At 42.8% G+C, this 27989-nt stretch overlaps 2 protein-coding genes across 3 annotated transcripts in view; one reads left to right on the forward strand and one right to left on the reverse strand.

Annotated features, from left to right (window-relative positions):
- Positions 1 to 27989, forward strand: part of SLC25A45 (solute carrier family 25 member 45) — a 109501-nt gene that overhangs the window by 17054 nt on the left and 64458 nt on the right. The gene's annotated exons all lie outside the window — the stretch shown is intronic.
- Positions 116 to 27851, reverse strand: LOC146045065 (sulfotransferase 1B1-like). Its single transcript, XM_083163755.1, has 9 exons — positions 27829 to 27851; positions 25052 to 25200; positions 22901 to 23026; positions 21510 to 21638; positions 19275 to 19357; positions 3153 to 3279; positions 2983 to 3077; positions 1186 to 1366; positions 116 to 719 (listed from the first exon to the last, which is right to left on the reverse strand). Exons 1-9 carry the CDS (start codon positions 27849 to 27851, stop codon positions 607 to 609), a joined length of 1026 nt encoding a protein of 341 aa, XP_083019881.1. The 3' UTR covers positions 116 to 606.

Here is a 27989-nt window from a genome sequence, read left to right on the forward strand (position 1 = left end):
TGGCATTCGCTCACTCTATCATAATGTGACTCAGCCCAGCTTGTTTTAAACTAAAGAATTAACTAGAAGGAGGAATTGGGCTTACAAATGAAATGTAGGCCCCCACTGTTAGGGTGAGAACATTGGAACTTCATCAGCACTGCTAGGTGTTATGGCAATAAATAATTAACGGTAGGAATAAGTAATTGTATATGTGACACTGCCAGTTGCAGCGTGTCCTGGCAATCACCTGACACAGGTTCATCATTGTTGGGTGGTTTTGTGCCTTATTTTAGTTACTTTAAACTCACCATTTCATTGATCTGGTGGATTCTATACTTTTTAGGTGGGAAAATCAGGATGGTGCTCTCTATTGTCTCTGTTGTCGTATATGATTTCTCTGCATTTTTAAACAGGTGCTTAGAAATGTGTGTGGGATTAAGGCCAGCATTTTGCACATTTATTTTGCGTGTTGTCTAATTTTAGATTTCTATGCTTTCATATTCTCTAGTTAGATTTGTTTATATTCCTTAAATGCATTAATTAGTCTTTTTCACAATTACATTAACATCCATGACTGTGACCAAATTAAACAGTGATCTTGAGAGACAAGAATCTTGCATTGTCTCAAATCTCAGTATTGAAGTGAAGGTCTGTGCCCGACATCTGTTTCTTGTAGTGCTCATCAAACGTCTCATTCTGAGCAACAGTGAAATGGTTTTTCCAGTCACCAACCATACCTTAGTAGAGAAAACAAGTTTATTTCCATTCATTTAAACTGTAAATTTAACTAGTAAATGTACAGTATAGGATCTATTATCTACAATACTTGGAACTTGGGGGTTTGTGTAATTTGTGTATTATGATGACTAGTAAATGCCAAAACACATTTATAAATTAACTAATCTTAAGTTACTTTGCACAGATATGTATTTTGGGGGAAATTTACTAAAGGAAATTTGTAAAAAATAGGTGTATTTTTATCCAGAAATACACTTATTGTTGACATTTACTATCCCGAAAATACGGCAATTCGTATTCGTATTGATGTGCTATCAATACGAACACGAATTGCCGTATTTTTGGGATAGTAAATGTCAAAAATAAGTGTATTTCTGGATACAAATACTCCTATTTTTTACAAATTTCCTTTAGTAAATTTCCCCCTTTATTTCATAAATATTATTAGTTAAAAAGAATTGTTACCTTTTCTCATGAATGAAGTAGAGGACTGGTCTAGCAGTAACTTGCGTATGTTTTTGAAATTGACCATATCATTGTTTTTCATTTCCTCAAAGGAGGTGTGGTGCACAATCTTCTCCAGAATACCATCACTCATCTCTACTTCTAAGAATTGTAGGATCTTCCTGATTTCACACTTTGGTTTCTATTAAAGAACATAGTTGAGACATTATAGCTTCCCAAACTGTGTTTCTATGGTGCCTCAGGACACTTGCAGGAATGGCTTGGGTTGCTGATCCAGGAACAAATCATTTGTGGCCAAAGGGATAGATAAAACCAATGCTAGTGGCTGTCAATCATAAAACATATAGACAATCAGAAGCACAACTGTACACTACCACATAACTAAACCTTGGGCTTTTTTCATACAATTGCGGTGATCAATTGCAAGAAAAGTGCCCAAATTGCATGTGATTGACAGCAGGTCTGATGCGATGCAGGGTCCCGTGTGCATCGCACCAGAGCATGAAAGAAATCTGTTGGATTGCTTCTGAGCCGGGCAGGCTTGGCTGGGATCGTAGGCCATATATCGCGGGCAACTTTTCCATGGGGGGAAGTTGCCCTAATGTATGCCCAGCATTAGTGTCTCGCTACAAATATCAGCAGATTCCTGCCGTACTGCATTTACCAAAGTGTGAATCAGACCCATAGACTGAATATACCAAATGTGTCTTGCCAGTGAATTTCTCTACATAAGGATTATTAATCAATAATAATATTCATATCATACAGGTACTAGGCAAAAGGGAGTCCTGGGGGAACCTTTATTCAGTGTTCCTGGTCTCTACATTTCTCCGTACAGGACGCCCCCCGGCCGGGACAGGAGGCGCATCAGCCACTGCCCCAGCAGACGAGGTGGAAGGAAAGAAGGACAGGAGTGCTGAGGAGGACCCGGCACAGGATGCGGTGAGGAGGACCCGGCACATGGTGCGCCTCCCCCCGGCCGGGACAGGAGGCGCATCAAGTACGGTCCCGTCATGACTCCTAGAGGAAGTGATCAACGCAGGGCTCCGGGTGAAAGTCAGCGGCATATGCCCCCCAAAGGGAGAAGGTATGGCTACACCATCTGTCGAACTCAGATGTCGAACACGACTCGGCCTCACTGACTCACATGAGGTCAGCCGCCTGCCCTGTCTTTGGCTGGAAGCCCGCAAATATAAGTCAGTCTCCACTGACCTATATTTGCCTGCCTTTGAGAAATCATTCAATGGTCGGCAACCATCGAATGATTTCTCCTGCTGTGGGCACATGCGAGGTGATATGGTGGTGGGGGGTGTGTCAATTTGGCGGGCAGCAGGGCAGGCCATCTGGGAGTCAGAAAGCTGCTTTGCATGCATTTCACATCCAATCCGATTCAATGCACAGCACCATGTGCATCGGATCAGATCCGGAGGTTGGACCTGCTTGAAAGTCCGACCTCCAACTCAGACTTCCTTCCGGCAGCCTGGGATGGGGTCGCATGCGATAAATCACATCCAAAAGGACCACATGTGATCCTGCCACCCGGGGTTCAAGGGGAATCGGATGGCCATAAATTGCTGCGTGCATATTGTTTAATCATCTATATGTGATTCAGCACAACAGAAGACTAGACACCATCCCCAAGATGTTGGCTTATAAGCATACCCCTATTTAACCATGCAAGACCAATCCCCCTGAGAAATAATGGTAGAGCAGTGGGGTTCAGGTGTTGGCTTCTCACAGCTGCTTTGTTCATTGGGTGTCCAGTTTTACATATGGCTTAATATATGTTGACTTTACCACTTTCAGGTCTTCATAGAATAAATACAGGATATTGTTGTCATTCTTCTTTTCCCACCAGCCTTTAACATGGTCATGCCAAGAGCCATAGCACACTATAATAGAAATGCAAATGTTTATGCTACATAAGTAGTTTCTTCTCTATTCCAACACCAGGTTCCTTTTCTTACCATTGCCCTTCATATAGTTATCAAGGAATACGTTCCAGGGACCAGGATCAGGCAAGAATTTGGCCATGTTGTAAAAATATAGATATGACACTGCCACGTCTTTGGCATTTCTTGCAACATAAATGACCTGAGAAGAGCAAATAGAGATTTTTAGACCAATAAAAATATTGGGGCATATTCAATTAGCCGGCGGGTTTGCACTGAGCTAATAATCGCCCTGGCCTGGTCCAACTTGGGATTCTTGCAGACTTGCAGCTCCGTGGAAAACATTCCGCCATTTATGTAGAATCAGTTAGTTTCTACATGGTAACCATGACTTTAGTGCAAGGAAAGACTTTTCAAGTGACTAACCTCTCCCTGTGCCATGTCATAAGTAACTAACAATTAGCTCATTGAATATGCCCCGTAAAATTATTGATTTACTACACTAGGTCACATACATAAGTCAATATATACTACAAAAAAAAGAGAAAAGAAACTCAGGTGGGGTACACGCTTGAAACCCAAGAACTAATGTATTTAAGATATTTTATTAGAAATATTAACATGTTGAATGGGATATACTCCTGAAGAAGGATAATTTCATGCCTTGATTAGCCTGACAATATATAGTTAGAATAATGATGCCAACCAGGTTGTGGTAATAAAGAGGACCATCATATCTCCTTATTCCCGATACCCCATCGGTATTCTTTGTGTGTCACTCAGTATGAGTTGGTAATAAGGATATAATCATGGGTCACAGGTAACAATTATAAAAATTAATAACATTTTTTTTTTCAAGAATATTGTGAAAAAGAAATCTTTCAAATTTCTAGACAAATTTGGGACTTCTATAGTACACGGAACTTCTGCTGCTAACTCGTTGTGCTTTGCAGTATAGGATGAGGAGTGAAAGAGTCTCGTGCCTATATACAATTCCAGAAAGAGGGGTGGTCTTTTAGGTAAACAACAGCAAGGGTACTCCCCTGTTACCATCAGGCATTGCAAGGCAGTGTGCTCCGTAGACCCTCACCCTGACAACCTTAATCATTTTCTAACAAAGGTATATGAAACTGCTCAAAATCATATATACATAACTCTACCTGTCCACAATCATATTCAAAATGCAACATTTGGATGTCAACGTCTCCTCATTTACTCCTGTATCTCTCAGGGTCTGTTTAACCTTTTACCCAAATTCCTAGACCACTTGACACTCCCAAGCCAGGTGGTAAAAGGTTCCTGAAACGTTATTACATTTTGGGCATTTGCCTGAGGCTATTCCTCAAACAGTTGTGGTATATGACCTGTGCAGCATGTACAGTTGTATTTGTTGTACTCATTGAGTTTGTGGCCTTTTGCACCAATGACATAGCACTGTCCCATTCCTCTGTGTCAATATGCCCAATGTAATTTTCCTATATCTCTCTTAAGCTATTCAAACTAGAGATGTGCAGGCCCGGGTTTACCTGGGTCTCAAAATGGGATCTTATTGGCTATATGTTGTCACATGTTTTTGCTCCAAAACATGTGACATATGGATAGTGTGGTGGATACGCCTGTGACGCGCATGTTGTATGGTGTGTATGATATAAAGAAGAATAATTGTCTTCCATCTTGTGCTACAGCGAGCCATAACTTTCTTATGCAGGATGGGTTATTAAAGTTCAAACCTACAAGAGGCAAAAGCTGTTAAAACTAGTTTAAACCAACAGTACAGTATGATGCGTGGTCGCAAGATGTTTGCTCAAGGCGACACTAGTAAGTTAATAGTTCGTTAACTAAAAGTTAGATATATAAGATTGGCTAGTTAGTTAATAGTTTGTTAGCTAAAAGTTAGGTATATAAGGTTGGGGATTTCTACGGGGAATTTGGAATTCATCTTGGACGCAGCAGACGTGCTACGTGAGTCCCGGTATTTCCCCGTGCTGATTGCTGGAATTCCCCAATCAAGGACAAAGCTTCGGGTGATGCTACAATATCCGGTGATGTATTGATGCTTTTAACTGAAAACTTATACCAATAATCTCTAGACTGTTAGAATTATATTATATGATGTTTTAGCTTGATACTTGTATAATAAACTAAGGAGTATTGAGTTAATTCATGTCTTGACTCTCTTTAAATTGAGTGCCTGTTCAGTGAAACAGTGAGCGTTGTATGTAGTGACTTAGTGTCACAATTCTATTCTGTTGAGGCAAGACATAAATTGGCGACGAGGATGGGATGTATCTTGTAAATGTATTGATGTATTGAATGCCAACAGACTAGCGGTCTTATGCTTCCCAATCTCCTGGGATAACGCTACATGAGGCTTCATATTTAATACATCAAAATCAGCGATTAGACTCTGTCTGCTGCACGTGGCAGCCTATCGCAAGTGTGTTGATAAAATAATATTGCCACCATAGTCAAGAAGATATAACGAATTTATAGAGCAAATTTGGGCACTTGGCACTTTGACAAAAGTTTTAAAATATGTGTAGAAAAGCACAAAAAGTAGAAAAGACTAAGGTAGAAGTGCCCGGCTGGACCGAGGCACCCTACCACCAATTAGGACAGGAATTTTTAAACGCAGGGCTAGCAGAGAAATGGGATAGGCAGTTAAAAGACTCAGAACCTCTCGATGTTGTTAATGTACTCGAGAGTCTCCCTGTTAAGACAGGTGATGCAGTTGCTTTAGGCAGACGCTGCTGGATATTGTTGTCCGCATATCGGCAGAATTGGGATAGGCAGTTAAAAGACTCAGAACCTCTCGATGTTGTTAAAGTACTCGAGAGTCTCCCTGTTAAGACAGGTGATGCAGTTGCTTTAGGCAGATGCTGCTGGATATTGCTGTCCGCATATCGGCAGATACATAGGGAAACACAACCAAAAGCTAGACAGAAAATCTTAGATTTTGCAACACCCAGGGATAAAACAGAGACACAATCTTACATAGGATTGTTCACATTTTGGAAACAGCATATACCTCATTTAGGACAGTTGTTGGCTCCCCTGTACAAGGTAACTCGGAAGAAGATTAAGTTTACCTGGGGAGAGGAACAGCAAGAAGCTTTTGATCAGACTAAATTGGCAGTACAACAGGCAGTAGACCTGTGGCCTCTTAAGGAAGGCCCAGTAGAGCTTCATGTGACTGTACAGGACAGGTATGCTACATGGTCCTTGTGGCAAAAACAGGAGGGAAAACGAGTGCCGTTAGGATTCTGGAGCAAAAAGCTGCCAGAAGCAGGTGATAAATATTCCCCCTTAGAACAACAATTGTTAGGGTGTTATTGGGCACTAGTTGACACAGAACAGTTAACCCTAGGACATGAGGTACTGATGAGAACTAGGATCCCAATTATGAATTGGGTAATGTCAAATCCAAAATCAAATAGGATAGGACATGCACAGGAACAGAGTATCATAAAATGGAAATGGTACATATCCCAAAGAAGTAAAGCAGGAGAGGGAGGAGTGGCTACACTACATGAAAAGGTAGCAGATGCCCTTACATATGACAGTCAACCCAAGGGTAAGACACAATTAGAAGAGTCACCTGTGAGATGGGGAATACCATATTCCCAGTTAACAGAAAAAGAACAAGCACATGCATGGTTTACGTATGGTTCAGCCAGGTACGTTGCAGGATCCAGAAAGTGGAAGTCAGTAGCTTTAAATCCTAAGTTACAAAATACTTTGGTGATGGAAAGAGATGGCAAGAGTAGCCAGTATGCTGAATTGTATGCTGTATTCTTGGCAATAAGACAGGAAAAAGGAGGACAGTGTTATGTGTATGCAGACTCATGGTCAGTGGCCAATGGTCTGGCTACTTGGATGATGAGCTGGAAAAGCCATGATTGGAAAATTCATGGGAAAGAGATATGGAAGGAAATTGAAGATATTGTGAAAAGTACTAAAGTGACTGTATTTCATGTAGATGCTCACATGCCTCTTGACTCATTGGAATGTTTATTTAATTCCCAAGCAGATGCCCAGGCAGTCATTAAACCCAAGACTGCTACAGTAGCTGAAATGCAAAATAGCAAAGAAACACAAATGTTGATCCCTGATCTAACTATCAATACTGTCAAAATAGACAGTTTGATATATTGGAAAACAGACAAACAGGCAAAAGAACCATTTAGAGCTACCCCTTACTCAGCAGGGGCAGATTTGCATGCACTACATTCAGAAGTTATAGTACCATCAGCCACTAAGGTGATTCCCACAGGGATAGGATGCAAAATACCAGAAGGGTATTATGGGCAATTATCAACCAGATCAGGCATGACCAGTAAAGGACTTATGGTTGTAGGAGGAGTTATTGACCAAGATTACCAAGGAGAGTTGAAGGTAATCTTACATAACTCTGGAAAAGAGCCTTTTATAGTAGCAGCCGGGGACCGTATAGCCCAGTTGCTATTGATCCCAATATTAATACAAAATTTGAAGGAGGGAGAAGCCCCCACTACCTTGACTGTAAGAGGAGACAAAGGTTTTGGGTCCTCTGACACTGTCAATGTAGGAGCCAAAATTTGGGTCCAGAAGACTCACGGACCGCCTGAGCAAGCTGAAGTCATTGCAGTAGGCAAGGACCGAGTCTTATTGGTAATGAAGCCAGGTCAGGAAAAGTGGGAGTACGTTCCACAAGAAAAATGTTACTTACGTGAATAATCAGACCTGTTTACATTACAGATTCCTACATCCATCTTTATACCCCTTGGAATCCTTGGTATGCTGTTACTGGCTGTAAACGTCGGAGAAGCTTGGACGCCTGGAGTTCCGGTTGAACGAGACAACGCTTCTGTGACCCATTGGGGATGGAAGAATGATTCCAAACCACGAAAGCAGGACAACTTTACTTGTGCCAGCAATACAAGGTGCTTTATTGCCAATTTAACTTTCGGAGGAACTCGATGGAGTGGATCGGTGGCTGATAATACAGGATACCGTCCCACATATGCTTTGCATAATACAACAGGGACTATCAACATAACATCCAGTGTAAATATTAGTTGTTGCTCACGAGGGTCAACCTTTCCATATTGGCCCCTACGGGATCGAGTAAGAAGTGTAAGAAATTGTTCCCAGGAACATAAAGGACAATATGAATGGAAATTTAATATTTCAGAAATTGATACTTTGGTGTGTACTAATGCTACAGTAATTGATAATCGCACATCTTGGGGACAATATCTGGTGTTTATAAACATTGACTCTGCTAAAATAGATCCAGGCCAAGTCAAAAGACTGCCAGATACTTGTGAACGTGTTGGAATCAATGCACAAAAGACTGTAATATTAGCCCAAATTGTGTTTCCACCCTCCAATGTGGAATGTTTAGCTAGGAGAAAATGAGCATGGTATGACACTTTGTTGGGAGGGGTGGGAACAGTAACTGGAGTACTCAATAGTTGGGACATTGAAACTTTAGCTAATAGAATGCATAATGCTGGAAGTAAAATCAATAATGGACTGACTTTACAGGCACAATGGATGCCAACTATTTTTGAACCAGCAAAAATATCAGCTGGTGTACATACATTGACTAACCAATTGATTTCTGCCTCATTGTATTTTGATCAAGGTTTTGACACCAATGTTACTAAGTTTGTTAATTGGACAATATGTACTCTGAAGACTATGAATGAACAGTCACAAAAGGTGTCAATGCAAAGCATGTTGATGACCGGTAATGAACAGATTTGGAGACAAATGTTTAACAAGACTGTCATGAGCAGTTTTTGGGTACATATTGATGCTCAGAAAATGCAATGTAATGATACAATGTGTATGGGAACAGTGGTAATGTATAATGTAACGAAACAATCAGTAATGTGTAAGTATATAGTCCTGCCATTGCTTTTGGGCCCTCCAGGTCATCAGTGGTACTGGATGCCTAAAATGAATGGTATGTATTTAGATGAGAAAAATAGAACACATAACTTAGATATATGCACACAATCTTTAGAAGGTAAGATTTGTAATATACAATCAGCGGCATATGAACCATGTTTATTGCAGCAAGGAATTAATGTTTGTCAATGGACTATATTACCTCTTGCTTATAGAATGATGATTGAGATTGCTCCCCAGCAGGTATGTTTGGTAACTGACCAAGTGGCTGTTCCAGGAATGAAAGTTCCTTTTGTAGGATGTTTAGCAAATATATCATCCTTAATTTGGGAGAATCAAACATATATATTGTTTGAAGAACAACATGAGAAAGTAATTACATTTTGGAGGCCACAAAATACTCACATACCTAATTGGGATTTTAATCTAAACAAATTGAAATCTTTGCTTAATAAATCAGAACATATTCAGGCACATATAAAATTATTAAATACTAGTATTAAGGAACATCAAGTGACCACAACAATCATTGCTTGAAAACTGATCAAAATCGGATCTGACATTCAAGATGCAACTTCGCATCATTGGTGGGATGCATTTACTGGCCTCTCACCCTCTGCCTCAAAGCTGTTTGAAGTTTTAATACACCCTATCTTAGTAATATGTATTTTGATGTTGGTAATCACCATCTGGAACTGTGTGGTTTTTTACAAAATATGTTGTAAAGGGCCAAAATCAGTTATGACATCGTACGTCACATGATGGAAACAATTAAGGACCGATTGTGGTGGATACGCCTGTGACGCGCATGTTGTATGGTGTGTATGATATAAAGAAGAATAATTGTCTTCCATCTTGTGCTACAGCGAGCCATAACTTTCTTATGCAGGATGGGTTATTAAAGTTCAAACCTACAAGAGGCAAAAGCTGTTAAAACTAGTTTAAACCAACAGTACAGTATGATGCGTGGTCGCAAGATGTTTGCTCAAGGCGACACTAGTAAGTTAATAGTTCGTTAACTAAAAGTTAGATATATAAGATTGGCTAGTTAGTTAATAGTTCGTTAGCTAAAAGTTAGGTATATAAGGTTGGGGATTTCTACGGGGAATTTGGAATTCATCTTGGACGCAGCAGACGTGCTACGTGAGTCCCGGTATTTCCCCGTGCTGATTGCTGGAATTCCCCAATCAAGGACAAAGCTTCGGGTGATGCTACAATATCCGGTGATGTATTGATGCTTTTAACTGAAAACTTATACCAATAATCTCTAGACTGTTAGAATTATATTGTATTATGTTTTAGCTTGATACTTGTATAATAAACTAAGGAGTATTGAGTTAATTCATGTCTTGACTCTCTTTAAATTGAGTGCCTGTTCAGTGAAACAGTGAGCGTTGTATGTAGTGACTTAGTGTCACAATTCTATTCTGTTGAGGCAAGACAGATAGTCAATAAGATCCCATTTTGAGATCTGGGTAAATTTGGAAATGCACATCTCTAATTCAAACCATCCTTATTTTTAGCCTGAAGTAAGTGATTATATATTCTTGAAACCATTTTGACCTTGCTTTCTGCTTTTAGCCATTTTTTGATTGGAGATACCCCAAAAATTGGTGATTCTCCATTAAAATGGGTATCTAATGCGCATCTCATTTTGCAGGTATCTAAAGAAATGTGTTACTGGCAAGGAAAATTCCTCTTGTAATCGATTGAATAATTTTATTCCATTATTTCAGTATAACTGGCTCAGTGCGATTATCTCATATATGAGATAGACCCCATATTTTAGTTACTTAAAGATCTTTTATTTCTTTAAAACCATGTGGGTCGCTTACTGGGTGGTCCACATCTATTTCATGGAATTGAATAAGTGTATTGGTTTCTATACAAATTCTAACTGCTTGAACTGCCAGAGGGAGATCTTTTTTGCCTATCTGACCCTTCAATAATTTCTGCAGTGGGGTAATCCCAATCTCGCCATGTGCTACCAGTTCTTTCGCTGGCAGGGCCATCCCACCATCTCCACCCTTTCTCAGAAAAACCTAAAGTTGGATTTTAGGGTGCACATTGTTCCATACAAACAAAGAGAACATATTGTTAACCTTCCTAAAATAGACGTCTGGTATATAACATTGAGATAAAAATTTAGGAAGAACTATTATTTTTAGGAGACTTATACCCCTTTCAGACAGAAAAGTCTGAAAATCCCGGCAAATACACAGCATTTCAAATGTCATTTTGCCGGGAGCAGCCAACCCCCCCCCCTTCACACAGAAGAACAAATTACCGGGACAAAAATTTCTACCCGGTAATTTGCTGAATAACACGGGTATTTCTTCTGTGTGAAAGGATCAACATGGGTCATAAATCCCATGTCTTCGACCCTGGTCAATTCCAGGGTTGGAGACAAAGGATTTACGACACGAGTGTGCTCTTTCACAAAGTAAAAGGACCCGTGTTATTCACAAAATGACCGGGTAGAACTGCTTCACCCGGTAATTTCATTTTCTGTCTGAAAGGGGTATGACTCTCTCCGTTGTAGTCAAAGGTAGTTTGCACCATAGTTTTATTTTGGAACTTAGATATATTACTAGTGAATCCAAATTATATATATTACTAGTGAATCCAAATTGTAAAGGGGAAAGGGTTGGGAGACCCCAGAGGCGTAACTAACTATTTAGCGCCCCCCCGCCGCACGTTTATTCGGCGCCCCCCACACACCTAACCTGCCCCCCCTTCTTACCCGCGGTCTGCGTCTCGCCCGGCTCTCTGTCGGGACCTTCCTGACGTCACGGTCCCGGCCGGCTCCTGCTGCTACAATGAAAACGGACTCTTAGAAAATGGCTGCCCCTATGCTGCAGACAGAAAACTGTCTGCAGTATGGGGGCAGCCATTTTCTAATTGTCAGTTTTCATTGCAGCAGGAGCCGGCCGGGACCGTGACGGTCAGGCAGGTCCCGGCAGAGAGCTGGGCGAGACGCAGACCGCGGGTAACTATAGCCCCACAGCCCCCCCGGCGGCGCCCCCAATTTCTCTGCGCCCCCCCGCCACCGCGGGGGCTGCGGAGCTATAGTTACACCACTGGGAGACCCTCCCATTTATTCCCATTCTGGCACTAGGAGCTGCAAATAGCAATTGCACCCATTTGATGAACCTTATTCCAATTCCAAATAGTCTCATCGCTAGAGTTATTCTCTATGTATAGCTTTTCAAGTAGTCCACATTTATTTTCTAGCTGTAATACTTTTACTGTTCTTATTTTGGTACTTGTGTAGTTTCAAGGCGGTGCTGGGATCGCATTGCACGCAAATCGCATGCGATTGCTTGTGATTTGCATGCAATGCGATGGTACTTGTGTAGTTTCACGGCGGGACTACCCATGGATAGCATTGCATGCAAATTGCATGCAAATCGCATGCAATTTGCATGCGATTCGATGCGATTTAGCACACCCCCACTATCTAGGTTTAGCACCCCCCCACTATTCACGTCAGCCCGAAGCGTGGCGAGTGGACGCGGTACTTGTCCTCCCAACCTGTTCATACCTCCACTATCCACATCAGCGTGGAGTTGATTTTATAAAGTGTGGCGAGGGGAAAACGAGCCCGAAGCACGGTGAGCACAGCGATCCCCACTTGGTGACGCGTAATACACGTCAAGTAATGCATATCCGCTCGCCACGGTTCAAGCTCGTTTTCTTCGTCTGCTCGCCACGCTTCGGGCTCAGTGGGTCGCTGCACTCGTCACACTTTATAAAATCGGCTCTAGTGGGGGTATGAACAGGTCGGGAGGATGCGTACCGCTGCGCTCGCCATGCTTCAGGCTGACGTGCATAGTGGGGGTTTGCTAAATCGCATCGTATGCAATTTGCATGCGATGCGCTCCCAGTGCCGCCGTGAAACTACACAAGTACCCTTATTTTTTTATGTCACTAATGCTCCTTTTTAATACCCACCTCATAAATGCTTTAAAAGTGTCCCAGATAACTGCAACTGAGACTGAGCCTTTGTTTATTACCCAGAATTCCTTTCATACTTCCTCTAGCTTATGCACCTCTTCCATCCTGTCCAACCACCTAGGATTAAATTTCAAAAAATAATGTTCTCTACCTCTAAAATCAGATAATTCCAATAACACACGGGAATGATCTAATATCCCTCTATTTTAATATTTCACTCTGATTACTCTTGGCATTATTTTACTGGAAATTAGCATCAGGTCGATTCTTGAAAATGCCTGGTATGAGGTTGAAAAATTTGAAAATTGGGTCCCTTCCGGGTTCCTCTCTCTCCAGGAATTGACCCATCCTAAGTTCTGCACAATACCATCAAACCTTCCATTGCCTTTACTTGTACCCATTGGCGATTTACTCCATCTGTTTAAATGCATGTCTAGGGCATTATTGAAGTCTCCGGTACAGATCACTGGCAGATCTGGGGTCATGGCCATAAATTCTACTGCTTTTGGTAATACTTCATAAGAGAAAAGAGGTGGAATGTAAATCTCCAATAGGAGCATTTGTACTGAATTTGTACAATTCAAAAACACAAATCGCCCTAGCATATCGATTTTAACCCTGTTGCAAACAAAGGGAAGGGATTTTTTTAATCCTTGATGTTGAGGTGAATGGAGCATGATATGTCCATCCCACCCATGGTTTTTTAAGGGACTAAAGCTTATTGCCCACAAAGTGGGTTTCAACTAGAGATGAGCGGCGGGCACTTTTTCGGGTTTTGGTTTTGGATCTGGATCTCCCTTCGTGTTTGGGATCTGGACTGGTTTTGGCAAAACCACCCTTGCGGGTTTTGGTTTTGGATCGGGATTTTTTGGGAAAAATGCTAAAAATTGCTAAAATAACAGATTTTGGGCCTGTTTTTGCCCCTAAAGTATTATTAAGCGTAACAACATTAAATTCCACTCATTTCTAGACAATTTTGATCACTTCATATAGTCCGTCACACTGGACACTGGATATAGTCCATCACACTGGACACTGGATATAGTCAGTCACACTGGACACTAGATATATGCCATCAAACTGGACACAGCCCGTTACACTGGACACTGGACACAGCCCGTTACACTGGATACTGGATACAGCCCGTCACCCTGGACACAGTCCCTGGACAATGGACACAGCCCCTGGACACTGGACACAGCCCCTGGACAGTGGACACAGCCCCTGTACACTGGACACAGCCCCTGACACACTGGACACATCCCCTTGTATTATGGACACTGCAGCCCCTGTACACTGAGTGTACAGTCAGCAGCACTGCAGCCCCTGCGTGTGAGCACTGCAGCATCTAGTTTACAACAAAATAAAAAATCAGTCACTAAATAAATCACAGCACAGGGCACGGAGCACAGAGCACGGAGCACAGATCCCAACCACCCTCTTCCCTCTCCTATAATGGAGTGAAGATGGCGGGGCGTGCGTGCGTCTTATATAGAATCCAGATCCCGCGAGAATCCGACAGCGCGATGATGACGTTTTGCCTCGTTTTCGGTCCGGAATTCAGGCGGGAACTCCCGAGCCGGCTCGGATCCTGACTCGGATCACCATATTCGGATCTGACGGAACCCGGAGATCCGGACCCGCTCATCTCTAGTTTCAACCAGACAAATTATATCTGCATTATGTTGTTTTAATTGTTGCATGACCAGTGACCTCTTAATTTTGTCATTTATGCCCCTAATCTTCCAGGACATAACTACCACCATTTCAAAGATCTTTTTTTCATTGAGTACGGACCTTGTACTCTATATAGCCATATTTTTATTTTATGACAGTAACTGGGCACTTCTGAACAAATACAAATATGCAAAACTAACCCCTTGCTCCCCCCTCCCCCCAACCCCTCTCCCTGTATACCAACCTCCCAATGGCATACTTAATTCCCTTCCCTTGAGTGGAGCTTTTACTTTAGGCCACCAAAATACGGTTAGCTCCCTGACAGTCCATATATTTTTTTGTTATGCCGAACTCCCGGATCCCACTTGTCTATTCAAGTTGCTGCTTCGTTTGCTGTCTGAAAGAAGATTGTTTCACCCCCTACCACATCTCTAAGTATCGCGGGATATAGCATGGAATGTTTTAGATCTTTTTTACGTATTCTTTTTTAAACTCTGCATATTTAGCTCTATCTATTTGGATTTCGATAGCAATGTCTTTAAAAAACTGCAATTTTTGCTCCATTGTATTCCGGGGGTCCCTGCAAACCGGCTAATTGAAGTATTGTATTGAGGTCCTGGTAGTTAAGTAACTTTTTTTGGGGTTGAGTTGGATTGGCACAGGTAAGGAGTGATGTGTTAAATTTAAATATTAACCAACATATGTGCCGTTGCTCGGTTGTATGATTAAACGGCAAGGGCTAACGGTTGGTGGTGCTCCCAAATGGAGTTCAAATGTTGAACTAAAAAGGAAAGTCTGAGGATGACTTAAAGGGAACCCGACAAGGTTTTTTGGGGCACACTTGAAAATAGTAATAAACGTTTGATATGGTGTCTATTAATTAAAACATAACTTTTAATTTTTGAAACACTTAAAATATAAAATAAGCATAAGGGGGAGTATACATTTGCTGAGGAACTTCAGGATTGTTTAATTAATTCCTCCTCCTCCGAGCAAAAAATCAAAGTTATACTGACTCTGTCAGGTACTTAATAGTAGGTAAACTTGGCGAAAATTAGTCACTCATATAGCTATTTCTTGGCATGAGAACTATAGCAAAACATGATTGTGACATCCGATTGTCATCAAAGTATGAAATAGCAGTTCTGATGGCGCAGGACACCCCCCCCTCAGGATACCCACAGTCCGTGTCCTCCACGGACACCCCGCTCTGGCGTCCGGCTGTCTCCCGCCTTCTCCACTGCATCTGGGCAGTAAGGTAAAGCAGGCTGCGCCTGCAAGTAATTTACTGGACGGCAGCGCTTATACACCAGAGCCTTCCTACTAAACACAGCTCTGTGTACAGCATGTACACATGTAAAGTAATGCAGCTTTAACAGGATTGCCTGTATGTTTTGTTTCATTATGTGTGCTTAGAGGATTTACAGGTGATATCTCATCACAGATTGTGCTGTATATTAGTTGACAGCACTTACATACCAGAGCCTGCTTACTAAACACAGCTCCGTGTACAATATGTGCACATGTTAAAAAACGCAGCTTTAACAGGATTGCCTGTTTGTTTTGTTTTTTACGTTTTGTGCTTATATGATGTACAGGTGATATTTCATCACAAATTGTGCTGTATTTCGTACGTACTCTGATCTGCTGACTTGGCTTACGGCCAGGACCTGTTAGATCCAATCAACCAATCTGTCACTGTAAGAACAGTCTGGATATATTTACTGCTTAGTATATCTTGTATGTAAGCTCCAATCTACTAATTTTTCATTGTAGAAACAGTCTGGATCTATTACTACTTACTACATGGTGTACCCAAAAATCCATCTTCTTAAGACACCAGCAGGCGATATCTATGGCTATAAAATACTGCGAGTGTTGTTGTTAGGATATTTATGCCAACCCTGACTATATCCATTCGGTTTATCTATTTACAAATGCTACAAGCTGTATTTATTTACAGAGAAAGCCACATGCAGGTGGCATCATTTGTAGTACTGACAGGAGATTGGTGCCATATCTGAATTGATCCATTGCATACACCTGTAACACTACAGTGACAAGAATCTGCCAATTTGGCTAAATGTCAGAATCTGTCACTTTTCCCCTTTTTCACTAAACAGTACCTAAACAAACCCCGGGGTAAACTGGGTGATCAGACCAATTAAAATCCTGACACCCAGAACACTAGCCAGCTTCTGGACTGAGGGTACATTCACCATCTTTACTCTAATCTAGCATCTCTCCACCCTGACATTCAGATATCTACTGAATTTTCACCCACTCTCATTCTCTATCCAGGGCAAACTGCCCTTTTGTTTCCACTCCAGGGAGGATGGCTTCACCCCCTCTCTCTCATCCCCAATCCTATACATTGTAAGATTGGGGACAGCAGAAGTTGGGCTCAGGCACAACATTCTCCCTCTTTTTTTGACCACCCTCTATCTCTTATTTAGTGGCTCTCTCATTGGCCCTCCTGCTAATTTTCACCCTGCAAGGCCCCGATGGTAACAGGGAGGATTTTTCTGCTGCAGGACCAACAGCAGAAGCACTCTTGAGCTCACTCTCCACCAGCAGGGCTCTCTCATTATAATCATACAGCCATACCTCACTGAATCGCCTGGTACCATCCGAACCCAGAAGCTAAACAGTGAAGGGCCGGCCAAGTACCTGTCTGGGGAACTAACAGGGAATAGTCGGTGCCGTAAACTTTCATAACAGCAGAGGTCAATTAGCTGTGAGAGTGACGCTTTATCTATACCCATACCTTTTCCTCTCACCCTGTTTCCCTCTTGTTATGCTGTGACTCTATCTTTTTTCTCTCTTTTGACACCTCATAAAATTAATTTAATTTGACTACTGAGGGGAGGTGTGTCCTGCGCCATCAGAACTGCTATTTCATACTTTGATGACAATCGGATGTCACAATCATATTTTGCTATAGTTCTCATGCCAAGAAATAGCTATATGAGTGACTAATTTTCGCCAAGTTTACCTACTATTAAGTACCTGACAGAGTCAGTATAACTTTGATTTTTTGCTCGGAAGAGGAGGAATTAATTAAACAATCCTGAAGTTCCTCAGCAAATGTATACCCCCTCTTATGCTAATTTTATATTTTAAGTGTTTCAAAAATTAAAAGTTACGTTTTAATTAATTGACACCATATCAAACGTTTATTACTATTTTCAAGTGTGCCCCAAAAAACCTTGTCGGGTTCCCTTTAAGTCATCCTCAGACTTTCCTTTTTAGTTCAACATTTGAACTCCATTTGGGAGCACCACCAACCGTTAGCCCTTGCCGTTTAATCATACAACCGAGCAACGGCACATATGTTGGTTAATATTTAAATTTAACACATCACTCCTTACCTGTGCCAATCCAACTCAACCCCAAAAAAAGTTACTTAACTACCAGGACCTCAATACAATACTTCAATTAGCCGGTTTGCAGGGACCCCTGGAATACAATGGAGCCTCAGACTTTCCTTTTTAGTTAAGTAACTTTATAATCATCTGTGGTGGGGCCCCGGGGGTTCTGGTCTAAATGGGACTCTGATCTCTTTCAATGGCAAAGAGTTTGGAAAATGACTCGTTTGCTAATTTTTCTATAATCCATTTTTCCATAAATTTTATGGCATCTGTCCCTTCCTCATATTCCGGCAGTCCCATGAATCTCACATTATTTCGGTGTAGTCTCCCCTCAGTATCAGATCATTTGTATTTTACATCTCGCAATTGATCTGAGAGGGTGTCAGTAATATGTTATTGCCGTCTTCCAATTTGGAGACCTGACTCTCAGCCTCCTTAATTTGATATTTAACCTATTTGATATCTTTCCTCATAGAGCTAATGTCTGTTTGTATGTCATGCTTGTTGCCAGGGGTTGAATGCTCTTTGCCAGGGGTTAATATGCTCTGCCAGGGGTTAACCTGCTTGTTACATTGGGGTTACATGCTCTGGCAGGGGTAAATGCTCATTGCCATGGGGTAAGCTGATCTACCAGTGGTAAATGCTCATTGCCATGGGGTTAGCTGATCTACCAGTGGTAAATGCTCATTGCCATGGGGTTAAATTCTCTTCCAGTAGTTGCCTACTCTGCCAAGGTTTAACATGCTCTGTCTCGTTACCATGGGGTTAACATGCTCTCTGCCAGGGGTTAAGCTGCTCTCTGCCAGGGGGTTATGCTCTCTGCCACAGGGATATGCTCTCTGCCAGGGGTGAACCTGCTCTCTGCCAGGGGTTAACCTGACCTCTGGCTCTTGGTCTCGGCAGCCTCAGCACTGGCATCTACTAATAATCACTGCACTGAAGCAGCAGAACAGGAGCAAGCAGCATTCCCATGCTGCTGCTGCTTCAGTGCGGTGATTATTAGTAGCCGGAGCTCTGCAGGAAGCTGCTGCTGGACCCCATCCTCCGCACCAGGCGCCCCCCCCCCCTGCCAGCTCCTCATGCGCTGCCGTGAGGTCAACACGCAACATGCCTTCTGCCTTCCCCACTGCGCTGTTACCCCTGCTGCTGTAGCAGCCATACCCAGGCCAAGGCACCCGCTGTACATTCCGAGCAGAATGGGTCCCATGGGACCCACCCATTCTAAAAAAGTGAGACCCTGAAAGGTACTTCTGGGTAAAATATGCGCTATAGTGCACGTGTATTAAAAGTATACCTGTGGCCGCGGCTTCTCAGGCTCACCCTCCCGAGTCCTCTGGCATCTGGCATGCTGGGCACCCGCCCTGTAAGCCGTGAGATGACGTCACACCACGCGTGGCTTACAGTGCAGGCGCCCAGCATTCCTGCTGCCCACTGCCTGTGTATGTCCCCAGGCAGTGGGCAGCAGTAGGATCCGGCCGGGCCTGGGGACTGCTGTGTCTGTGCAGCAGGCTGTGGAGGACTCGCAGGCCGCTGCTGTGAAGTGGGGGATGGTGGCCAGCTGACCCGTGGGCGAGGGGCAGCTGCAGTGAATCGGGGTGCTGGCGGGCTGCTGCCCGGGCCCTACCCTCTGTTAGAGCGGCCGGCCCAGGACAGTTGTACCCATAGCCCCCCCCCCTCCTGTTGGTGGCCCTGCAAACTTTGACCCACTTACATTTTATGATGATGATGATGATGAGGTAAGAAGATCCTTTTCCCCAACTGTCAAGTGTTTTTGGGTTACTGCGCTCCTCCTGCAGGCTGTGTTCTATGGGTGTGTGTGTGTGTGGAGGGGCACTACTTTACCTCTGCTGTTGTACAGAGCAGTTGGTGTAAAGATGCCTTGCACCCTGAGCAGGGCAGCTCAGAATTTCCTGGGAGTGGTGGGCACACACAGGCTAACACTTTGGAACGTTATTTAGGTTTGCATGGTCCCCTGCGCGTTCGCACAGGGGAACGATTTTTAGTGACTGTGCATAAGCATTTATGCACATGTGCGGCCGCATGGTGCGAGCGTGGGGTGGCAGCGAGGGACTGTGCCCATGGGAACGGCCAGCATTTCATGGGTTTTCCCATGAATACACTCCCATGAATACACTCAGTTGTCCGCTCGCTTCCCGTACAGGGAGCACACAAACCTAAGACACCAGAGAGTGTCTTAGATTTGCGTGCACCTTAAAAATCATTTGATGGTCGGCTCCATCAAATGATTTCCTCCCCGCACGCTTGCTGCGAATGGATGTTTATGCTAAACATCCATTTGCGCAAGTGCAGGGGAACTCGGCATGCGAGGGGGGCCGGCGTTCGTGTGGGCGGTTTTAAACCACACACAAAGCTGCTTTGCGTGTGGACCTGAATGAGGTCCTTGGTATTCTTATTCATCTTCCAGATTGAGATGTTTGGATGATAACTTTGAGATCTTTAGATGCGCCGGAACGGGGGGGGGGGGGGGGGGGGGCGAGGGGGCAGCTTGCCCCCCCCCCCCCCCAAATTACTGAGGCGCTAAAGCAGCTGTGCGGGCGGGCGGCTGATTAATCAGAAATATAGGCGGGCGGGCGGTGGGCTGATTAAGCTTGATCCAGCCTCCCGCCCGTCCGCCTATATTACTGATTAATCGCAGCCGCCCGCCCGCACAGCTGCTTTAGCGCCTCAGCAAGAATCCGATTCCTATTCGCAGCCGTCCGCCCACATGGATGACTGCTGCGGGGAGATGTTGAGAACCAGCGCCCGCCAATCATAGTGGCTGTGGATGTGATGCGTCCACAGTGATTGGCGGGCGTGATGCGGGCCGTAGGGAGGGAGACTGGTCGCGTGGATCAGTGCATGGGCGGGAGCCGCGGGAGCATCCTACAACAGCCGCAGCAGCAGCCATCACGCTGTGCTGCCACAACTAAAACTTAAAGGTAAATGCTGCTCCTCTCACCCTCCCTTCCCCAGTGACTGACAGATCCAGGGGTTGTCATTTACCCCTGGATTCACACCCAAACAGGTTTATGTAATTATATCTGATTATCATAATCAGACATAATCACATAAATCTGTTTGGGGGTGACACTGCCACTTTTTCCACTTTTTACGAGTAAATGACAACCCCTGGATTAATGTCAGTCCTGGTGTCTCTGGCCACATGTATATGCCGCTGCCCGGTGTATAATGCCCACGTGTATATGCCGCTGCCCTGTGTATAATGCCCATGCGTAAATGCCGCTGCCTTGTGTATAATGCCCACGCATATATGCCGCTGCCCTGTGTATAATGCCCATGCATATATGCCGCTGCCCTGTGTATAATGCCCACGTGTATATGCCGCTGCCAGTGTGTATAGTGCCCGAGGGTAACATATAGCAATTTAGGGGGCGCCAAAATGAGATTATATCTTCCCCCCCCCCCAACATAAAAACGTTCCAGCGCCCCTGCTCTGATGTATATTGATGTGTCCAACTACGTTGTTGCTACTTATAGTAGCTTAATGTAGCGGAATGGCGATGCAAACGTGGTGCAGCATGCCGTGCTTGTTTACATACCTTTGAGTTTTTTTCCCAAATGGATTCTGGTATCAGCTGAATGGGGAGATGTGTTTTCACAAGTCGTGGAGAAGGTGTGGCATCAAGTGTTTCCACACCTATAATAAATTAAAGAAAATACTGTTTAAACAGAATAGATATGAGATTGGCCCTCATTAAGATGTGAATTAAAAAATGCTATTGTTGCTACTGACAGTGATAACACTAATATGGTAATGCAGAATGAGGCGTCACGCTACATTAATGCTCCAAACCGGGTCCTTCTACGGCACATTGGCAGGCTCTATGACCCATGGAGTCGAGGAAGCAGGCCACCACAAGTCCTACCTAGAGGCTAGGAAATCTACATCCGCTGATAGAGATCCTGGCTTCATCTCTCCCCTGCAATTGTGGCGACACTTTGACATTTGGAGAAATGGTTGCCACTGCTCCACCCCTAATAGCATCAGACATACACAAACCAGGGCCTTCCAATCATCCATGGGATTATCCCATTGGTCTATTACCCAGTAAATCTCCTTCTGTGGGACAAACATATCCATTATCAGTTCTGGAAACCCAAGCCATGTCAGACTACATTGTTGAAAATTTACAGAAATGATTTATACAACCATATTCCTCCCCTGGTTGGAAATGTACACCTTTCCGGGTTACCTTCAGCACCCACATTAGGCCAAATTTTTATTTGTGAAGTGCTCAGATTACACGGTCTTCCAACAAAAATGGTCTCTGATCGAGGTGTCCAATTCGTGGCTTGGTTTTAAAAAGTCATACTTTACACGTGCAATTAAACTACTCTTCTCCTTATTATCCTCAGTTCAATGGACAGACTGAGAGTAAACCAGGAGTTGGAGATCTTCACAAGACTTTCAATTACATCCTCTAAGGACAATTGGTTCAAACTTTTGCCATGGACAGAATTTGCTTATAATTTCCAATATCATACTGCTACTGATTCTACACCCTTCTTCATAGTATATGGACAACATTCTAAAGTTCTTGATTTAAAGTCTTGGTTCTTGTTTCCTAGCACGGCGCCCGTCGGGTCCCATCGCATACCTTAACTTAAGGTATGCAATGGGACACAACCGACACGATTTTTGGGCTTTAAAGACGTTTTTATCGCACTTCGAAAATCGGTCGCATCGCATGCCATTATAATGGCATACGATGCGACCGACCTGATTTTTACATTGGACCCAATGGAAAAATGGTCCCTGAGACCCGATTTTTACCTAAAATCACCAGATAGCAATGTTCACTATTCAGCATTAGAAGCTGAAACTCCCCTCCTAGTCAGGACTGTGGTTGGAAACCACTGGTCTAACAGTATTTTGAATTATAACCCCTGTTGATTTACCTGAAAGAATTCCAGTAATTTGTAATTCCAGAAATGGTACACGATTATATATGGTGTCTCTACGGCATTTTTCAAGATCTCCGCCAGCATAAATCATGTCCACAATTTCACTCATCCATGTAGTTCCTCAAAAAATAAATGAATATATAAATTGAAGGCGAATGCAGATAAAACCTTAAATCCCACATAATTTGCTATATCACATTGTCATCCGCTCATGAGTGACAGACCGTCTTCTGTGATATCTGTGAGGGCATGGCTAATTTTCCATAGGTCCCTCACTTTCACAGAGTGAACCTATTAACTGTTAATTTGCTTTTTTTGTGTTTGTACTATTTCATTACAATATTGGTATAAAAATCAACCAGTAAATTACTATGCATAGATCTGTTTATATATTCTCTATATTGCATTCTTTTTTACTCATTTAGGGCAGGAACTACTAAGCACAACCTCAGATAACTGCCCTTTGCTGCAATCCCCAAATGCATCAAGCTCTGGAAAGCAAAAATTGACAAAGCTTGTGCCAGATAGGCAATGCCATCAAGGATGCCTCTCTCAGAGTAATTCTTAAATTTGTGATAGTTAAACCCAGGGGTGCACCCCATATTCTGGAGCCCCTAGCTGCCTAATGGTAGAGCTACCCCTTGCCACGGCTTGCACATGAATGGGCTGATAGCCATGCAAGAGCAATAGGACTTGCTGGTCATATCAAGAGCTATCTTAACCCTTAATAAATACCACTATACATGTGATTAACAGCAGGGAATAGTGCATAGAATAGCACAGGCAATAAATGATACATTATTATAATTATTATCCTTTATATGGCGACAAATACAGGGTACATAAACATAGCTCCATCAGCAGACGACACTGAAATAAGTATTAGCGGAAATCCCAGGATTTGGTTCCATCTAAGATGGTTTAAGTAAGAGAAGGAAAAGCACCTAAGGGAAGAGGGCCCTGCTGGTGAGAGCTTATATTCTAAAGGAGGGGGCAGAAATACAGGTGGGAAATAGATGGGTAGACAGTGAGCATGGAACAGAGGGTTGACTGGGTTTGGTGAAGAAGTGGGTCTTGAGAGAACATTTCAGGTTTTGTAGAGAGGTGGATAGTCTGAGTGAAAAAGGTAGAGAATTCAAGAGAAAGTTAGCAGCACCTGAAAAGTCTTGGAGATAGAAATTGGAGGAAGTAATCAGTAGGTGGGGGAGAGGCGGTGTGCATTAGCAGCGGAAAAGAAGATGTGTGGACGTGTAAAGGGAATTAAGGTCAGAGATGTAAATGGAAGAGACGTGAGGGCTTTGTAAGTGTGTGTGAGAAGCTTAAATTGGATTCTGAAAGGAAAAGGGAACCAGTGAAGGGCTTGTAGGAGAGGGCAGTAGTGCAAGAGACGTTACCATGCAAGGTTTTCTTCTTTCTTCTAAATGCATATCTAATAAAAATGATATTTTAATAGCAGCATTTGAGCTCTTCCTCTCTGTTGAATAGCGTGCCCCCTACCAGAGGCTATTTGTTCTTTCATCTCTTGAAACCAAAAGGTCTACAGCAGGGGTAGCCAAAACCAGTTCTCGAGAGCTACCAACATTTTCCAGACCACCTAGCTGGTGCACAGGTGTATTCTTTACTCACCGCACATTTTAAAGGATTCACAGGTGGAGCTAATTAGTTCACTTGTGATTCTGTGACAAGACCTGGAAAACATTAACTGTTGGTAGCACTCGATTACTGGATCCACTGATTACTGGTCCACACGCACAAAGATGATTTTGGATAAAGGTAGACACAAGCGAAATGCGGATACATGAGTTTTGCTTTGGGCCAGGTGCCTTGCTCTGCAATTGGTGCACTTTACTGAGTTCATGTGGATGGTAAAGCATTAAAAAGTCCAAGAATTTTGAAAAAATCATGAAAAACTAATGGTAACCTTTTCATGTGTGGACCATAGTCATGTTGACACTTTGCTTGTGTTGACCTATTGACTATGTTGACATCATCTGGATCTGATTATCCTTAACCAGGGTATCATAATGGGAGTTTTGGTCCTTTTTTCTATTAGGCTACTCATATTATATTATCTGTCAATAATCTTTCTGCAACGCGCATTGATTAATATGATTCATTTATACAATGGTTTCATCAGAGCATTACCAGATTTGGGATATGTCGCTATGACCACATCATCAGATCTAGCCTGAAACTTTTCCACACACTCCCAATTTTTGGCGCATTCCATCCCAACTGGGATCCCGTGCACAGGAGCCAACCTATGAATTAAATTAAAGTCCATTCTTTTTATCCTGTGGAATTAAAAAGATTTATTAGAATTCAATTGCTTTACATTCTCTTTTTATAGGAAATGATTATCAGTTACAAGTAATTCATCAAATATACTGTTGAACTGTCAACCCACATTAAGGCAGTTTTGTGTCTCAGTATTTTAACTGTACTGGCAAAATGAACAAAACAGTAGGACACAATTGGATTATGAATACTCTTTATATCATGTCTTATTTACCTCTGAAGCGCCTCTGGGTGGCGGGTCAGTGTTTACCTGTACACTAGGCTACGCACTGGTCTGAAACAGGCGCACTGTTTGTAGTCATTTGTACAAGAGAATCACAGTATGAGAAATACAAATATACCAGCACTGGCTGTATGAAAAATCAATATAAGGATAGTTATATCTAAATATGCATATAGGATCACATACCTCCCAACTGTCCCGTTTTCCGCGGGAACGTCCCATTTTTTGTCCAGTTTGGGGAGGGGCAGTTTGGAGTCCCCTCTGTCACCCGTGGATAGTGGCTGTGCGCATGCTAACAGCATCTATTCATGCCCCCACAGAGGTGAAAACAGGGGTGTTGGCCTCGTGAGTATAGGCCATGCCCCTTTTCATGCGGGGACCCGATGTAGACACCGGGCGACCGCCGGCAGCACCGCCGGCATACAGATGGCGCGGGGCAGGGGATGGCAGCTGGCGTCGCCATCGCCATCCCCTGGATAGATGGAGTCCCGCTCCATCTGTATGGGATCACAGTTTATGTCAAGTTACTTGACAGATGGTCCATTTTGCAATCACTAGCCTCTGCTCCACTGTGACGGTAGATGGATGCATGTGGGACAGATTTTTTGCAAGCTTAGCGTGTGGCCTCATAAAGCGCTTTTCTGCTTAGCTTGCAGAGCTGACATTCACATTGTGTTTTTCTGATCACATCTGAAACAATGTCATTGTTTTATATTTTGCTGGTCAGTTGGTAAATATAGGTTAGCCACAAAGCAGCTTGTTATGAGCTTCTGGCATGTTATTTAACCCTTTGAGTGCCAAGTGAATTTTTCCAAATAGGTGTAAAAATTTGCAAGCAAACATTTTTATTCATCATAATGACCTGTAATGTTTACCTTATACAGTATAGGAAATATAGGGGGAAAGTTAATAGGTTGAGAGTTTCAGAAAGTGAGAGATTTGATAAGAAATCTCCAGTTTTCTTAAAGCGGCAATAATTTACACTGCAAAAACAGTTTGATTTTGACGTGTAAATGATTGCCGCTTTAAAAAAAAACCCAGTGATTTCTTACTAAATTTCACCTATAATCTTTTTTTACCCATTTTTTATTTGAATTTATAAAACATGTGTATATACTTCTTGCTGCATATGTTCTTTAATTAAATATCCTAATCTCTTCACCAATATTTCTAACCTTAATTATTATTACATTGTATTTATAAGGCACCACAAGTGGTTCACAGCGCCATATATGGTGCATTTTAGAACAATACAGGGTACACAAGACTTAACATTACAGTAACTGTAAAACTAAAACAGAGCACAGGTACCAATTAGCAGCACAATTCTCATTACCAATGCAGCTGAGATGTAGGGAAACAAAGGAGGTGTCCGCATACTATACCTCCCAAATTTTGCAGTTTCTGAATCGGGACCTGCTGCCCCTAAGCCTCAGTTCCCTGAAAAGGGTTGGAGCTAATGGATAATGGCCTTGGGGAGAGAGGGCGTGGCCTAGCGCTGCAATCCCCTAGCGACAAGGCAGCTCCCATCTCCCTTCCTCACTGCACAGAGCAGATCTCCGGTGATCTCTGGCTTCTCCCAACTACCCTCACTCACAGGTCATTGCCACTCGCGGTAGGGACAGCGGGTCTCCAAATAGTGGGACTGTCCCACTGTAATTGGGACAGTTGGGAGGTATATGCATACTACTAGGGCAGTGATTTTCAACCTTTTTACCTTACTAAATAATATTTTAAAATTGCCAAGGCACACCATGAGATCCCCATAGGGCAAAACACATTGGCCCCCACAGGAAAAAAAACCAAACCTATAGGTCCCCATATAAAAAACAATCACACTGGTCCCCACAGGTAACAAAAATAAAATACATTGGCTCTTTACATGAAAAGAAGAGACCGGTACATAACAGTTGAACTGGTGGCGGCTGTAAACTGGTTTGGGCATCTCTAGATCAGGGGGCACACTTGAGAACAGCTCAAGGCACACTAGTGTGCCACGGCACAGTGGTTGAAAAATACTGTTGAGAAGAAGGCCCTGATCCAAGGAAGTTACAAAATTAATCACATAACTATATTTTCTGCACTAACAATAATTTTAATTACATTTAAAAATATGCATTGAGCAATTTTCAAGTCATGCAATTTTCGGCATCATTGCTGTGCATCCATGCTGGGCAAAAACGCCCAGTATGCACCTTTAGCCGTAACCAATATGAAAATCTGGGAAATTACAACTGAATAGTCATATACAATAAATTAAATCAGATTCCACCATATAACTTGTATAAAATACAGACGGTCTGTATAACTCCCACTAAACACTTACATATATACAAAATATACTAGTTTGCCATATATCTTTGTTTGGAGTTAGTTTTTTTCTTTTAAATTGAAAACTTACATGTCATCTTCGATATCGATCATTGTGAGCTATGTACCAGATTCTTAATGAGCAGGGGCTTGAGGTGGGTTTCACTGTGTTAATTTTCTGTATTCGTAAAAATATTCCAGATGGGTTATATACATTATAGGAATCAGGTAAATTATTAGCCAGATTTATGC

The sequence above is a fragment of the Crinia signifera genome, chromosome 11, assembly GCF_055691185.1.
Source record: "Crinia signifera chromosome 11, ASM5569118v1, whole genome shotgun sequence".
Lineage (NCBI taxonomy): Eukaryota > Metazoa > Chordata > Amphibia > Anura > Myobatrachidae > Crinia > Crinia signifera.

What these genes read in the sequence shown, in the direction of transcription:
- LOC146045065 (XM_083163755.1), bottom strand. Translation starts at nt 27,851, where the DNA reads ATGATCGATATCGAAGATGACAT. An exon ending in AATTACTGGAATTCTTTCAG is followed by an intron (nt 21,639 to 22,900) that starts GTAAATCAACAG and finishes AATTTATTATAG; the next exon opens with GTGTGGAAACACTTGATGCC. An exon ending in AGCACGGCATGCTGCACCAC is followed by an intron (nt 19,358 to 21,509) that starts GTTTGCATCGCC and finishes TGGTGTGACGTC; the next exon opens with ATCTCACGGCTTACAGGGCG.